General features: G+C 42.1%; 1 protein-coding gene across 1 annotated transcript in view; it reads right to left on the bottom strand.

The window, feature by feature from the left end:
* The window catches only part of CASP10 (caspase 10), a 28,265-nt gene that overhangs the window by 11,575 nt on the left and 2,474 nt on the right, over nt 1-14,216 (bottom strand). Inside the window, 3 exon segments of the mRNA XM_023622349.2 lie at nt 1,358-1,467; nt 6,287-6,422; nt 13,532-13,625. Of these exon segments, the coding sequence (XP_023478117.2) occupies nt 1,358-1,467; nt 6,287-6,422; nt 13,532-13,625 (340 nt within the window).

Here is a 14,216-nt window from a genome sequence, read left to right as displayed (position 1 = left end):
TGGTATAAAAACACAATGGAATATTATTTAGCCTTAAAAAGGAAGAAAATTCTGACATGGATGAACCTTGAGGACATTACATAAGTGAAATAAGTCAGTCACAAAGACAAATACTATAAATATCAATCATTATGTTGTACATCTGAAAGTAATATAATGTTATGTATCAGTTATTTCTCAATTTAAAAAATGAAGTAAATAAAAAATAAGTTTCAAGGATTAAAAAAAAGAGACAAATATTGCATGATTCCACTTATATGAGGTACCTATAGTAGTCAAATTCATAAAGACAGAAAGAATAGTGGTTTCCAGGGCTAGAGGAAGGGGGATGGGAAGTTATTGTTTAATGGATAGAATTTCAGTTTTGCAGGATAAAGAGAGTTCTGGGGGTTGGTTGTATAACAATACGAACATACTTAGCAGTACTGAACTATACACTTCAAAATGGTTAAGGGGCCAGCCCCATGGCATAGTGGTCAAACTTTGGCATATTCTGCTTTGGTGGCCCGGGTTTGTGGGTTTGGATCCCAGATATGGACCTATACCACTCATCAGCCATGCTGTAGCAGTGCCCCACACACGAAATAGCGGAAGATTAGCACAGATGTTAGCTCAGGGCCAATCTTCCTCAAGCAGAAAAAGAGGGAGATCGGCAATGGATGTTAGCTCAAGGCAAATCTTCCTCAGCAAAAAAAAAGGTTGAGATGGTAAATTTTACGTATTTGTATTTTACCTCAATTAAAAAAAAAATACCAAAGTCGAGCCAATAGAACTTCCCAAGGCTGCTGGGAAGAAATATAAGTCTCAGAGAAGAATGTTGACGGTCTCCCAAGGATCATGACCATGTTATGAGGAAGAGATCACAAATTATCCCAGTGTTTGCCCCTCAACCCACCCTTCCATTGCTGGGCACCACAGGGAAAGACAGGCTACATAATTTGTGGGGCCCAGTGCAAAACAAAAATGTGAGGTTCCTCATTCATACAGTTTTAAGGATTTCAAAACAGTGACAGTTGAGCATTAAAAAAGCATGGGCCAGCCCTGTGTGACTGTTCACAGAGCTGGTCCAATCAAATCCCACAGATAAGAGAGAGCCATTTCAAAGCAACCCAATGGTGTGCTGGAGTCAGCTCAGACCAGCTAATGAGAGCTAGCTGTTAGATTTTCAGAAATTCTGCAATCCAGCTGATGTCATGTTGGTAACTTGAAATCAGCCATGGTGGCAATATTTGCATCAAACGCTACAAATCAGGGCGACTCTCTGTCTCTCTCTCTCTCCTTCTTTCTTTTTTGGGGGGGTTGAGGGTAGAGAGTGGAGCTGGTAGTTAAACATTTCCTGACACACCAATGAACCTACCGGTAAGGCTCTGGAAAACTTTTTAATGTCCGAACGGGAAAACAGCTCTTCCTCTCCATGATGCAATGACTCAGTTTCCTTGTCTACGGGAGCTGTCACCACCTGGGCGGCTGGAAATAGAATCACAGATAGGAAGACGAAAATCACAATCTGACTAATAGCAATCCAAGATAACCGAACATCGAACGAAATCACTGTACAGGGACCTGTGGATTTGTAGTGCCGTTCGCTTAAAGGGATCTACATATATACCCAGAAAAAACGTGAATTTATAACTTATTTTTATTTATTATTCCATTTTATTCCTTGTATTATTATATTTAATTTCTTATTGTTTTTATTATTTTTATAATTTTACTAGTTCCTTAAAATTACTATATATTTATTAAACACTATTTTAGAACTTACAGTGATCAACTGTCAGATAATTGCCAAGTAGAGATTACAAACGCATTATCTCAAGAAATAAAACCAGAACTCAGATTATAACAGCAAAAAGAAAAAGAAAAAAGGAGGGAAGGAAGAGAAAGAAGGAAAGGAAGAAAAAGAAAAACCATTCAAAGGAGGTGATTAAATATATATGTTATGTAATAAAAAGTATTTCTGTGGAACCATCAATAAGAATGAGCTATATCTGTATTATAAACATGAGAAAATATCAGATGTTTTAGGTGAGAATAAAGCAAGTTACAGAATACGATTAGCGTGATCTTAGTTAAATATATACTAATCTATCTATCTACACGCACACATGCACACACAATTGTCTCTATATAGAAAGGGCTGCAGAAATATACTCCCGACAGTGGTTAACTCTGGGGAATGGGCTGGCAGCGGAGGAAGGAGAAGAGACTTCTATCTTCTACAGTCTGTATTGTTTTCATTATTTGAATTTTTATTTAATTTTATTGTAATTATTGTACATTATTTTTCATAATAAATTTAAAATACTAAAGCAAACACCAAGGCTGAGCAGAAAACTCGGAAAGTGACCCAGGTGGTCCTTCAACAGAGCTTGTGTCCTCATCAGATACAAAACATTTGTCTTTGGATCATCTACAGAAAAGTCTAAAATCTGCATACCCACTTATCTTCTCAGTCCTACAGTCCTTCACGCTGAATGGCAGAATTAGGCCAAACTCTTAGGACTGTAGACCCGATCAAGATTAAAATATTAGTTGACACTGATAAATAAATGGCAAGCAATAGGATATATTGGGGAATATGAGGAAGCCATTTGGTGTAAAACTAATTTGGCCTGACCTTGTTTTTCCGAAAAGGGCTCGCATGGCCATGAGCATGCATCGTACATCTGCTTTAAGTATTTACTATGTCCCAAGGAAAAGAACAATGACCTTTAAGGTAAAGAAAGATGCAACTTCCCCCACATGGGCATTTCCTTAAGGACATGCATCTCTCCCTAGGCTAGGAACTGATTGCTGACCTGCTGTGACCACCCAGCTCAGACCACAGACCTGCTACCTGCTGTATTCATCAACTGCTGTGTGAATCACTGTGCCAGCTAGGCAATCTCATGACTGTCAGAGAAGGGAGGTTCCATTCATATGTGACACATGCTCTTTGACGCTCCATAACCACTCCGCACAGCCCGCTTCTTGGGAGTACTCCACTCCTCCGTGAAAGTACTGTCCTTGGCTGTATGGTCCTCAGATCTGGCTCATAATAAACTCAGCCCAATTTTGATTTATAGATTGGTGATGGATTATCTGCATCGATAACACCTATAATATAATAATAAATATATATTTGATTTCTGCCCCCTTTCCTGGCATACAGTTCCTAAAGCCCTTGGAACCTCTGAAGTGATAAGTGTCTTTTGTATGCTAATGATGACTGGTGGCTGGGGGCTCCTGGATAGCCTCAGGATGGGGGCTGGTTGTCAGCGGAATCAACCATGTGATCAGAGGGTTGGAGCTTTCAGCCCCACCCCAAAACCCCTGGGAAGGGGAGAGGAACTAGAGGTTGAATGAATTATAACGACCAATGATTTAATCAATCATGGCTGCATGCAAAGCCTCCATAAAAAGCCTAACTGAAGGGGTTCGCAGAGTGTCCAGGCTGGTGAACACATGGAGGTGCTGGGAGGGTGGTGCACTCAGAGAGGGCATGGAAGCTCTTTGCTCCTTCCCTCAAACTTTGCCCCGTGCATCTCCTTCATGTGGCTGTTCCTGAGTTGTGTCTTTTTATAATAAACCAATAATCTAGTAAGTAAATTGTTCCCCTGAGTTCTGTTAGCCATTCTAACAAATTATCGAACTTGAGGAGGGGATCGTGGGAACCCCTAGTTTGTAGCCAAGTCACACAGAAGCTGTGGGTAATCTGGGGACCCACTACTTACGACTGGCGTCTGAAGTAGGGGGCAATCTTGGGGAACTGAGCCCTTAAGCTTATTTAGTTAGAGTCTGTGCTAACTTTAGTTAGTGTCAGAGAGGAATTAAATCCTAGGGTGCCCAGGTGGTGTCCACAGAGAATTGGTGAATTTCTCGGTACAGAAAAACCCACACATCTGGAGTCAGAAGTGTTCCCGAAGGGTTGGTGAGATAGTAGTAGAGGAAAACAAGAGTATTTTCCTTCAACACCCAAAAGAGATCACAGAGCAGGTAGGTTGTAGAAAATAAAAATCAAAATTAGAATTCTTCTTCTGACACAAAGCTCAGTCCTCGACACTCACTGGAGCATTTACTACATAAAAACTAGAGTACCTTCTCCAGAGTTCAAATAACCACAACACTCTGATCACTTGCCCTGTGTTCTCTTTGTGCGCTGTGCTGCATTACAGGAAATGGCAACGTTATCAGAAAAAAATCTCATTGGAAATGCTCTCACTTGAACTCCGAACAATGTACTTTCAACATCAACTTCCTGCTTTTTATTTCTCACTCGATAACTTGTTAGTTAGAAGAACTATATTTATTCTTCATAACTTTTACTTAAATTATGCATTTATTTATTGCTTTCCTTATTGTGGGAAATTTTACCAATTTAACTACAGTACATTTTGTTCCTCAACTCGTTCTGTGTGTTAATAGAATTCTTAGAGAGAAGTTCCCTTTTGGTTAGTTTCGTTTTCAGCCAGAGAAGTTTGCACACTAGATTGACTCCCTGAATTAAAATATGGGTGTGGCATAAAAGCTTCATGAAAATACTCATGAGTTGTTTTTTTTTTAAGGAAGATTAGCTCTGAGCTAACATCTGCTATCAATCCTCCTCTTTTTGCTGAGGAAGACCGGCTCTGAGCTAACATGTGTGCCCATCTTCCTCTACTTTATATGTGGGACGCCTACCACAGCATGGCGTGCCAAGTGGTGCCATGTCCGCCCCCAGGATCCGAACTGGCAAACCCCGGGCCACCGAAGCAGAACGTGCGCACTTAACCGCTGTGCTACCAGGCTGGCCCCTCATGAGTTTTTATTTATAGCTCTTGTTTAACAGCAGAGAAATGGACTCAGAAAAAGCACAAATATTTAGCATATTGACAGAAAGGGAGGCAGTCAGGTTTACTTTCTGCCCTGTGTTACCACCTCTATATAATACCACAGCAGTACTACCTCTATGTAATTCCACAGCACTACTACCTCTGTGTAATTCCACAGCACCACTACCTCTGTGTATTCCACAGCACCACTACCTCTGTGTAATTCCACAGCACCACTACCTCTGTGTATTCCACAGCATCACTACCTCTGTGTAATTCCACAGCACCACTACCTCTGTGTATTCCACAGCACTACTACCTCTGTGTAATTCCACAGCACCACTACCTCTGTGTATTCCACAGCACCACTACCTCTGTGTAATTCCACAGCACTACTACCTCTGTGTATTCCACAGCACCACTACCTCTGTGTAATTCCACAGCACTACTACCTCTATGTAATGCCACAGCAGTACTACCTCTGTGTAATTCCACAGCACCACTACCTCTGTGTATTCCACAGCACCACTACCTCTGTGTAATTCCACAGCACCACTACCTCTGTGTAATTCCACAGCACCACTACCTCTGTGTATTCCACAGCACCACTACCTCTGTGTAATTCCACAGCACCACTACTTCTGTGTATTCCACAGCACTACTACCTCTGTGTAATTCCACAGCAGTACTACCTCTGTGTATTCCACAGCACCACTACCTCTGTGTAATTCCACAGCACCACTACCTCTGTGTAATTCCACAGCACTACTACCTCTGTGTATTCCACAGCACCACTACCTCTGTGTAATTCCACAGCACTACTACCTCTATGTAATGCCACAGCAGTACCACCTTTATAAGAAAGACTCAAAAAAAAAACAAAGAAAATAAAATTCTTCTCTGATAGTAGTTTATGAGGATATGAAAGTTTTCATGACTTTTTTCTCTAAAAAACACATTGCCAGCAACACGTATTGAATGCTTACTCTGTGCCAGACCCGCATTTTGTAGGAATTACCTCATTCATTCTATCCTCAAAGAACCCACGAGATGGGTACTGCTGCTATCCCCACTTTGCAGATGGGGAAAGTGGGACCCAAAGGGCTAAGGAAGGAAGTCCTGGCCACCTGACTCTAAGACCCCACTCTTACCCTCCAGGCCATTCTGCCGCCTTCATTTTTACGTTATCTCCTTCAAAACGATTTCCCCTACAGTACTCTCACTCCCAAATAAGAATCAGAAGAAGACATTTGTCTAAAACAGCTTTCCGCTGCTGGAATGGGAGCTTCCAGAGGGCAGGAGCCTTGGTCTGTAACCTGCGGTATCTCCAACTTCTAACTGTGCCTCCTGCACAGTATGCGTTCAGTCAATGTGTGTGGCGGGAACCAATGGGGAAAGAGAATACTCTCCGAGTGATGAGTGACATTGTGCATGGCCAACTGGTTTAAGAAGTCCCATGGTCTGGTGCAAGCCAGCAAGCATAAGCTCGTTACCTTTCTCTCTTTTGTATTTCTCTATCTTCCTCATAAGGTTAGGCACGACGTTTTTGCAGAGCATCTCCAGCAACGTCAGATTGTCTTCATCTATTCGAGCTTGTTTCTCCAGGTGTGCCAGGAGACTTAGAGAAGTCTGCAAGAGAATCAATGGAGTCACGTTTCCACGCCTACGATTATCCCTTCGCTCGTTCAACATTCCATGCATGGCACCGGGCTTTGCAGTGATGAATAAGGTAGTGAGTGTGTCTGTCCCCACTGAGGTAGATACTATCATAATCTCCATTTTAAAGATGAAATAACGGAGGCACAGAGAGGTTCAGTAACTTGTCCGAGGCCACAGAGCCAATAAGTAGCAGAGCTTGTATTTGAACTCTGGCAGTTTTATTGACCACTGAGCTATGCTGCCTCTAACTCACAGCTATAAATGATATAACGGATTAGGGAAGCAGCCAAATAGGGGCACCAAAGAAGTGAGGGGAGAATGTTTTAAAAGAATTTTATATTTGCTATTTTAAAAGACAAAAATTCTTAAGTACTCTCGGGAAAGATTGCAAATTGGCTAGTATTATTTTAATACTGAATTACATATGGGGTGGAAGGCACCATAATCTTTTCAGTGATAAAGGCTTCTCAATCAATGTATTAATCTGGTTATAAAAACTATGTACAAATAGAAAAGAGTAGCTAATCAGAAAGTGGATATCGGAACAGCATCTAACTGCACACAGAACCAGCCAGATGGGCAGCATGGGGACCGGAGAGAAGCCACCAGGGATGCTAAACAGCTGAAAACGGACAGTGTGTTCTGGAAGAGTGAGAAATAGGCCTGAGTACAAGCTACGAGTGAAAGCTGGGTCACGGCTGGAGCAGAAGGCTGGTATCAGGCTGTGCGGGCACACTGTGAGGAGCCTGGGCAAGTGGTCCATGGATCAAGATGCCAGTAGTAATTTTTAAGGAGAACAGTGACATGAACAGATCTGTTTTTAAATAGAAGTTTTGGGGATATGTTAAAGGAGGAGTGCATTAGAGAGAAAATATTGGCAGGAAGATTAAATACTCTGGCGAAGAAATCAACTAGACCTGGTCTAAAGCTAGTGGTGGAAATGCAGAGGCGGCACTGGATCTGAGAGACATTTCCGAAGTATAATTTGGCAAGTTCAGAGATCCACTGGAAGTGGGTGAAGAAATGAAGGAAGATGCAGAGGTGAGTTCAAATGTTGACAGTGCTCATTGATTCATCATTTGTCTATTCCACAGAGCAGGGTTCTCACAAGCTGCACATGGCAGGTGATATTTGAATGGTGTCTCAGGGGATGACTAGGCCTTCACTGCCAACAGAGAAAAGGACATCCCGAGCAAAGAAAATCATATAGGAAAAACGATGAGAAACTAAAAATCTGGTTATGAGGAAATTCATGGTGGCTTCAGCAAGAATAGTTTCACTGGAGTGATGGAGGCTGAAGCCATATTGGAATGCACTAGAACGTGACTAAGGGTAGAGTTGGTGGAAGGTGTGTGTGTGTAGACTATTCTTTCAAGAAGTTTGGCAGTAAAGGGAAGGAGGAAGAGAGCGCAGTAATACAAGGATGAGAAAGGAATGATGAGAGAGAGAGAGAGAGAGTGTGTGTGTGTGTGTGTGTCTCCAAACAAGGCACTCAGAATGCTAACAACCAAAGGAAAGGCCAGAGTTACAAAGCCTTAACTGATTTCTGTCCTCATCTAATCAAAAGAGATTATAAATTTTCAGGAAATTCCAGAGACAGCTAGGAGAACCAAAAAGGCAAAGAAACATGTGTGCCCCCAGCTGCAGCTGCCGTACACCGACTCGGCCAGGGAACAAAGTAGAAGGCAGGAGGGGGTGAGGGATGACTCATCCGAAGCTGACCAGCTGGCAAAGGAGGTAGCTTCAACTATGCTTGCATTTAACCCCCACAAGGTTGTATGCAAACATAGTAATAGGTTATATGCAAATGAGCTCTCTGAACCTCAAAACAGAAACTCCTATCTTGACAGCCACCTACCAGGAGGAAGAAGAGGAGCTAAGACATGATTCTGGAAGCGAGGATGGAAATCCATTATACTTCATAGGAAGTTTATTAGATGCTGAGTAACACACGATTTAAACAGAGCGTATACGCTGCTTGAGTTTAAGAACACCACCCTGGCAGATATCGGCAGGAGGAGTCTGAAAGCTCTTTTGCTCTGCTTCTTTGCTCCAAAGCTAGTCGATTTGGGTGTGGTTTCCTTTGCATCAAGGTTCTGAGAACAGATTTCCTGACGGTTGTTTAGGTCTGTCCATAAGTGTGAAGGCGGCTACGCTGCTGTAAGTTTGTATGAAAGCTATCAAACAGGAAACCTAGAACTCGCCACGGCAGTCATCATTGTCCCTTTAGAGAAACCACGTGAAGTTAGAACCCTTCCTTTCCGGCTGAGGAGGGTTCAGGCTCTCCTCCACTGGCTGGTAAAGAATTTATTTCTGTGATAAAACCTTCTGGGATTGCAATTGCAGTTAAGGCAGCCTCACTAAGCCCTGGCACGGAAACGCATGCAGGGTGCTTAGAGATCGTCCTTTACACACTTCAGAAGGCTGGCCTGATCGCAAAGTCCAGTAGACATCACTCTGGATTACCTGAGGTGATAACTCAGCCACAATTCTGACGGGAAGAATTAGATCTCCTTCGGAATGAAGCAGAGATCATTTGGAATCCAAGAAGGGAGTGCAGTTTTCCAGAATTTGACCAGGTAATTCCACAGTTCTATGCCACAACTAAACACAGTGACTTCTTTTACTGTTGCACCAAGTGAGAAAAACATAAAATCATTTGGCCACTTGAGCATGGGCCTTCGATGATCCGAAAGCTAATTTAGCAGGGAGAGAAGTGTTTCGAATGGTCCTGACCATAAACATATTTCTGCAGCCACACCCACCTTGAAGCAGAGTTCCAGGTCCCGTGGAAACAGCAGAGGGAGAAGTACATTCCCCAGCATTTCTGAGCAGGAAACCACGGACTCCTTTAACAAATACCCTGCTCGGCATCCGCCACCCCATCGCAGCGGGTAAAGGCTTCCACCCTGACGGATGGAGAGGTGCAGCCACAGAAAGTGGTCTCATTTTATTGATAAACCCCGAGACTGGACAACTGTGAAAGCATGCCCAAAGTTGGGAGAGAGTATTGTCAGAATAACTGGAGAGCTTTTCAAGCTTTAGGAATCTCCTCGAATGTTGAGAAATTTTGCACGTAAGGTAAAATGCTGTCACTTGACTGGGTAACCACTTCGGACCAACACAAACACAAGCACATGGAAAAGATATTCTCTAAAACCAAACCTCCTGGCTTTTTGATTCTCCAAGAACTTCATGGACCCTTAGGATATATGTGTGTGTATATATACATTACACTTACATGTGTATAACATATATACACACACATTTTATTATATACATATATATGTAATATATATATATACACACATGCATATATATTTACTTGTATAAAGAGGACTAAATGAGGATTAAAACAGAGAGACTGTAAGAATAAAACAAATAAATATTTTAAAAGAGAGAGAGTGTAGTATATAGTAGCTATATACTCTGACAATGTAGATATATTTCAACCCTAAAAACAAATGGGGAGAGAATGGGTACAGCACACACAAAATAAACATCTCAACTGTTGTGAATAATCATATTGGTGGTAGAAGTATTAATACTGATATTCTGGGAGTGTTGTATGTATAATGTGGGATAAAAGAAATCATCATGTATTTAATTCTATCATCTGCTATGACACGAGAACCAGGATTCCCAGGATGGGAAAAAGAAGATACAGATATAATATAGAAGAGATTAATTAAAACCATGAATTTGACTTGAAAATAGTGGTATAAATTCATGAATTATTTTATATTAAAACAAACTAAAAAAATAGACACACACACAAGTACACATTTCCTAGCACTATCCTTTGAAAAAAACCTAGAAGCAATCATCAACCCAAAAACAATGATCATCTCCAGCATCTACTCTGTAGTCTTGAAATAACATTTCTCATAAAAAGAAACCAGGAAAAATGATGGCTTCTAGGTCTGGGCAGAAAATGTACAAGATGAACCTGAGACATCTTGTCATACCAAGGAAGCTATCCAAGGCTGTGAGGGTAACGTCAAAATGACTCAGGAACCAACTTGAAGAGGCTACCCCTGTGCAAAAATGGGACAATTTGAACTTCAATAAAGATAATAACTGCAATGGATTGAAACCCATCAAATAGGTTTAAATCCATGAGTCCAAATTTATATATTTTTTATAATGGGTCACTTTCAGAGAGTGACAGGAAACCAGTCAACTGTCTTGAACACTGGGTAAATGGAAGAAGGTATCAAGGATTCATACATAAACTATCATCGAGTAACCAAATAGTAGAGGTAGAGAAAACAAAATGATAGAATTTTTTTCTTTCTTTCTTTTTTCTTTTGAGGAAGACTAGCCCTGAGTTAACATCTGCCTCCAATCCTCCTCTTTTTGTTGAGGAAGACTGGCCCTGAGCTAACATCCGTGCCCATCTTCCTCTGCTTTATATGTGGGATGCCTGCCACAGCATGGCTTGCCAAGTGGTGCCATGTCCCCACCTGGGATCCGAACCGGCGAACCCCGGGCCGCCGAAGCGGAACGTGTGCACTTAACCACTGCGCCACTGGGCCAGCCCCCAAAATGATAGAATTTTAATATCTCCATTTCGCAACCCCCAAAGAATCAATACATAAAAATGTTCAACATCAACAGTTGCTAACATCAAAAAAGGGAGAAGACCAGGCCTTGTGTACCTCCTGATGAAAGAACACAAGACCAGCTTTAGTTTGGCCAAAAGGATGTAGCCTGAGTCTGACAAACCCTCTGAATCCAGCTGCCAATCTGCAGGAAACACAGAAGACGGAGGAGCCCACTGAACTGCACCAAGCACAAGCCATAAGCAAAGCCTAGACTGGGGGAAATTCTATGGGCCTACTGTCCTGGGGTTTGTCAACAGGAGAAGAAAAAGAAAGGGGTTGAGGGGAGGGGAGTTTAACCTATAGATTAAAAGAAAGAAAAGAAAAAAACAATCAAGACTAAATTGAGGTCTAGATATGCACAGGTAAGTGAGAAAACCATACAGAACTTAAGAACATGGTTCCTATAAAAGCCAGGACAGTGGTTACTTCTCGGGGGTGGGAGGGGGCAGGTGGAGGGGTTTCCGGAGCAGCTGGCAAAATTCAAGTTCTTGATCTGGGTGGTGGTTTCAAGGGTATTAGCCTTATAAGCTGTATGTTTGTTTTGTGTAATTTTCTGCACTCGCATTTTTTTGTTGTTTTTAAGAATAAAAAGATAAAAAGGAAAAATATAAGAAACAAAACCAGGATGATATCAGAACTTCTAGGGACTATGTAAGGCAGAAAATTAATAGAGTCTGACAAGGGGCAACAACTATGAGAATGTGTTAAGTGTATCTTTGCACCTCCCCATCGTGGTGGTTTACTTCATCCTGCTAATCCTCCCTGTTTTTCATGCAAAGTCACATAAACAGAACAAGTTCAGGCTGTTTTCTCAGAAGGAAAGAGAAAGGGGAAAATTGTATCATCCCATTCATTCACGCTTTCATTTAGAGCACCATTTTGTAACAGACTCTGCAAGGTTCTAGAGCTATAATGGTGTGTAAGACTCAGCCCCCATCCCCAAGGGACTCACAACCAATCTTTGGGAGAAAGGACTCTCAAGAGATGACCAATCAAAGAATGCAAGAGGCTAAAATACCTGAGGACTCTGAAAAGGGAAAAAAAAGACCGAAAGATTGTGGCCAAAACAGAGAATTAATTTGCTCAGGTCTACAGGTCTTACACCAAGAAACATGCTTAATGAATTACTAACATTGTCCTCATTTGACCTAGCATATGTAAAATAGCTTCCCACTCTTCAGTGACTTTTCAAAGAAAAGGTATTTGTCAATACTATCAGTTGCTCTGCGGAGAATGGGATACAAGAATGGGATCCACACATGCAGGCTCAGCAGCGTTGGCGATGTTCTCGTTCACACGTTGGATGGGGATTCACGGCTGTTCACTGAGTGCTACATTTCATAACTTGCATACACGTTACATGTATCTTTTGTGTGTTATCAAACATTATGTAACTTAAAACTAATAAAAATAGCAGTTGAGGGGCTGGCCCCGTGGCCGAGTGGTTAAGTTCGCGCGCTCCGCTGCAGGCGGCCCAGTGTTTCGTTAGTTCGAATCCTGGGCACGGACATGGCACTGCTCATCAGACCACGCTGAGGCAGCGTCCCACATGCCACAACTAGAAGAACCCACAACGAAGAATACACAACTATGTACCGGGGGGGCTTTGGGGAGAAAAAGGAAAAAATAAAATCTTTAAAAATAAATAAATAAATAAAAGTAAAAATAAAAATAGCAGTTGAATATTATAAAGTAACGTTATAGGGTAAAATTTGAAAATTGGCCCCTTCCCAAATTAACTAACTTGCATGTCACAAGCTGTTGCTAGCATCAAAAGAAAAAAATGTAAAGTTTTAAGGTCCGGAAGAGAGACATGCAGCTACTTTCTTGCCCTTAAATGTGACCAATATAGCAAGAATATCAGCAGATAGCATTGTATTCATATTAAAAACAGTACTATTAGCTCAAGGCACCTTGCAGCCCTTTACAAAGCACATCCTCAAATATTTGTCTTGTTTGATTTTCACAGAAGCCCGACGTGGGAGACACTGCCAAGTCCACTGAAAAGGGCGCATGGCTTCGTCAGAACCCAACTAATGTAGATGATGAACAACAAATTCACTCTGCTGTCATTCACCAGCTCCCTGTTTCCTTGTTGTGCCTGCACAGTTCTATATCGTAAAACAGTGGATGCCCATATCACTTAATCATTCACTGCATGGCTACTGTGTGCCAAATACAGGCCCTGGACTAATGCTTTGTGTCCATTCTTTCATCTAATCTTCCCAACAGTCCTGGGAGGAAGTAGTATGATTGTCCACAAAATGACATAAGAGAAAGTGGACACTCAGAAATATTTAATCCCTTGCCCCACACTGAGGAGGTAGTCACAGAACCCAGGCCCATCGACACCAAAGCCGATGTTCCTAACCATTGTAAAATACTGTCTAAACCCTCCTAAAACCTTTTCCAGCATCTTCCCAAACACCGATTAAACGTTCACAAAGACGCCATTCTATATGACCCACTCACCATCTGGGTTTTCGGAATCGAATCCTTCAGAAGGAACATCATGCTGTTTAAGTTGTCTGAGTCCATGCCTTCTGACAGCTCATAGAGCAGGTTTCTAGGACATACACACATAGAAAGAAATGAAGCCTCGCACTTGCAGGGGACGGCACAGAAAATCGAGTGCTTTCACAAACGTTCTCTCTCACTGGAATGAGCACAACCCGATAAAGTGATAACTGTTAATCCCATTTTATAGATTCAAAAACTAAAACGTTGAGCTTCGACATGTCCTGTTAAATTAAGATAACACAAGAGTAGGGCAGGCCTTCTGACCCCAAGTCCAGTGCTGCTCTGCATCACACCAGGAAGGCGTAAAACACGATTTTGGCATGCCCTCCCATCTCCCAACTCCATTCTAGAAATTCAGGCTCACTTTATAGGCCCTTGTCAGAGAACCTGGTGCCAGTCAACATAAGGTCCACTGTCGAAAAGGAAGGAAACCCCCCAACTTCTAGATAGTCACATAATCAGCAACCAGAAAAACGGAGTATTTCATCATACACCAACACCTCTGCACACCAGAGAGTATTCCTCAGGTGTTTAACCAGCAGAGTGGGGATGCTGATTTCCAGAATTCCCTCACTGACCAAAGGTAGCTCAGGCTCTGAGAGCCAGTTTGAGCACTGCGGCCTGAAGGGCTCCCATC

This window comes from Equus caballus, chromosome 18 (assembly GCF_041296265.1).
Source record: "Equus caballus isolate H_3958 breed thoroughbred chromosome 18, TB-T2T, whole genome shotgun sequence".
Lineage (NCBI taxonomy): Eukaryota > Metazoa > Chordata > Mammalia > Perissodactyla > Equidae > Equus > Equus caballus.
This window is presented reverse-complemented; position numbering and strand designations above follow the sequence as displayed.